The following is a 1,596-nucleotide window of genomic DNA, read 5'->3' as shown; positions in this document are numbered from 1 at the left end:
CTGCAGGGGGTTGTTGGGTGGTTTCCATCACCTCACCCCCTTTCTTCTCCAGAGGAATCCTTTGATGAAGACAGCTTTGATGAGGAAGCATATTATGCAGCCTTGGGAACTCGTCCTGCTCTCAACATGGAGGAGCTGGACTCCTCCTACCAGCACATGATTGATCTTTTCTCTGTCTGCACCAGTGAGGAGCCCAAAAAACGTCCTTCAGCTGCACAGATCGTGGAGGTTCTGGAAGGAAATTGGCCCCAGGAGTAAAAAAATCCAAGCTCCAGGAGCTCAGGGATTGGATTTAGATCCTTCCAGGACCTGCAACCAGCTCTGTGGTATAAAAACCAGAGCCTCATTAGCACTAACCCTCATTTAGGCCTGATTTGGGCTCCTTCTGCTTCTTGGAGGCATCTCCCTGCCCTTCAGTCCTTACCCTAAGCCCTAGTTTTGGTTTCTAGTTGTCCATTGAAGGCCTTTTTCAACCCTTCCTCTCTCTCTTCATGTTGAGCATCAGGTATGGTGACCAAGATGTTAAAAATAAATGGTTTTTTTTTTTCATCTTGTGGGTTTTTTGAGCCTTTTTTGGGGGGTGTGGAAGGTCTTGGGTGAAGTGTTTGTGCTCCTGAGGTGGTTGAGGGCAGGAGAACAGGAGAAAAGATGTGAGGTAAGAGGCATCATGCCATGGTATAAAAGGGTGTAGGGCTAAGAGGAAAAAAAAAAGCCATTTCTTGGGGATTTATTAAAGAAAAAGACCAAATTCCTGCCCCTGGCTGGCTGCTGGAGAAGAAGAGGTCACCCCAGATCCTGGTCCTGCAGCCCCTTGGCTTCTGTTGGCTCTTCCTTCTCCAGCACTGGAACCATTCCCACGTGTCTCAGCATCTCCCAGTTTCTCCAGCAGCTTCCAACCCCTGGAGGCTCCCAGGGCTCCTGCCCCTGGGGCAAATCCTGCCCCAAATGGGGTCTTGGAAAACATCTCCTGCTCCTCCAAGGTGGAAAAGCAGCAACACCTTGACCCAGAGGCTTCTAAACCCAAGACAATCCCTCTATAAGACCTCACACACCACAGGGGAGCTAGCTCAGAACTCCCCCCACCAAAGAGAAAACATATATTAATTAAACCTTTGGAAGAAATTAACTTACTCACCATAAAATCAACACTTGGAGAAGAAACCAACCTACCTGTGACCCCCACCACGACGCTGTACACCCAATACCAACCCCCTCCTTGAGCCCTCATTTTGGCCTGGAGGAAGCCGAGGGGACATCCCACCAGGCTAAACTCCTCCCCAAAAGTACCTCCTGGCTCCGTGGCCCTCTGCTGGCAGTGAGCCTGAGCCTCCCCCTCAGGGCTGAGAGAGGAAATTGTACACCAGGAAGTTGGGGGTTTGGCAGTAGCTGGAGGCAAAGGCCCTGCCGGCGGGGGTGGGGTCGGAGAAGGCGATTTCCCCCGGGCTCAGGTAGCAGCCGAACATGAAGGTGCTCCTGGAAAAAGAGAGAGAGAGAGAGGAGAGATGTCCCCACCCGCTGCTGGCTTCATCTCACCCCCAAAAATGTCCCACCCCGGGGTGGTCCCTGCCCCGGCCCTGCCCTCCGGGGAGTTCTGAT

The 1,596-nt window shown here is 52.3% G+C and overlaps 1 protein-coding gene across 1 annotated transcript in view; it reads left to right on the top strand.

The window, feature by feature from the left end:
• The window catches only part of PBK (PDZ binding kinase), a gene marked incomplete at its 5' end in the record, with an annotated part of 1,167 nt that extends 909 nt beyond the window's left edge, over positions 1-258 (top strand). Inside the window, one exon of the mRNA XM_008936812.1 lies at positions 53-258. Coding sequence (XP_008935060.1) covers positions 53-258 — 206 coding nt within the window. The remainder of the gene's footprint in view (positions 1-52) is intronic.
• Positions 259-1,596: the final 1,338 nt, after the last annotated feature.

This window comes from Merops nubicus, unplaced genomic scaffold, assembly GCF_000691845.1.
Source record: "Merops nubicus isolate BGI_N331 unplaced genomic scaffold, ASM69184v1 scaffold48753, whole genome shotgun sequence".
NCBI lineage: Eukaryota > Metazoa > Chordata > Aves > Coraciiformes > Meropidae > Merops > Merops nubicus.
This window is presented reverse-complemented; position numbering and strand designations above follow the sequence as displayed.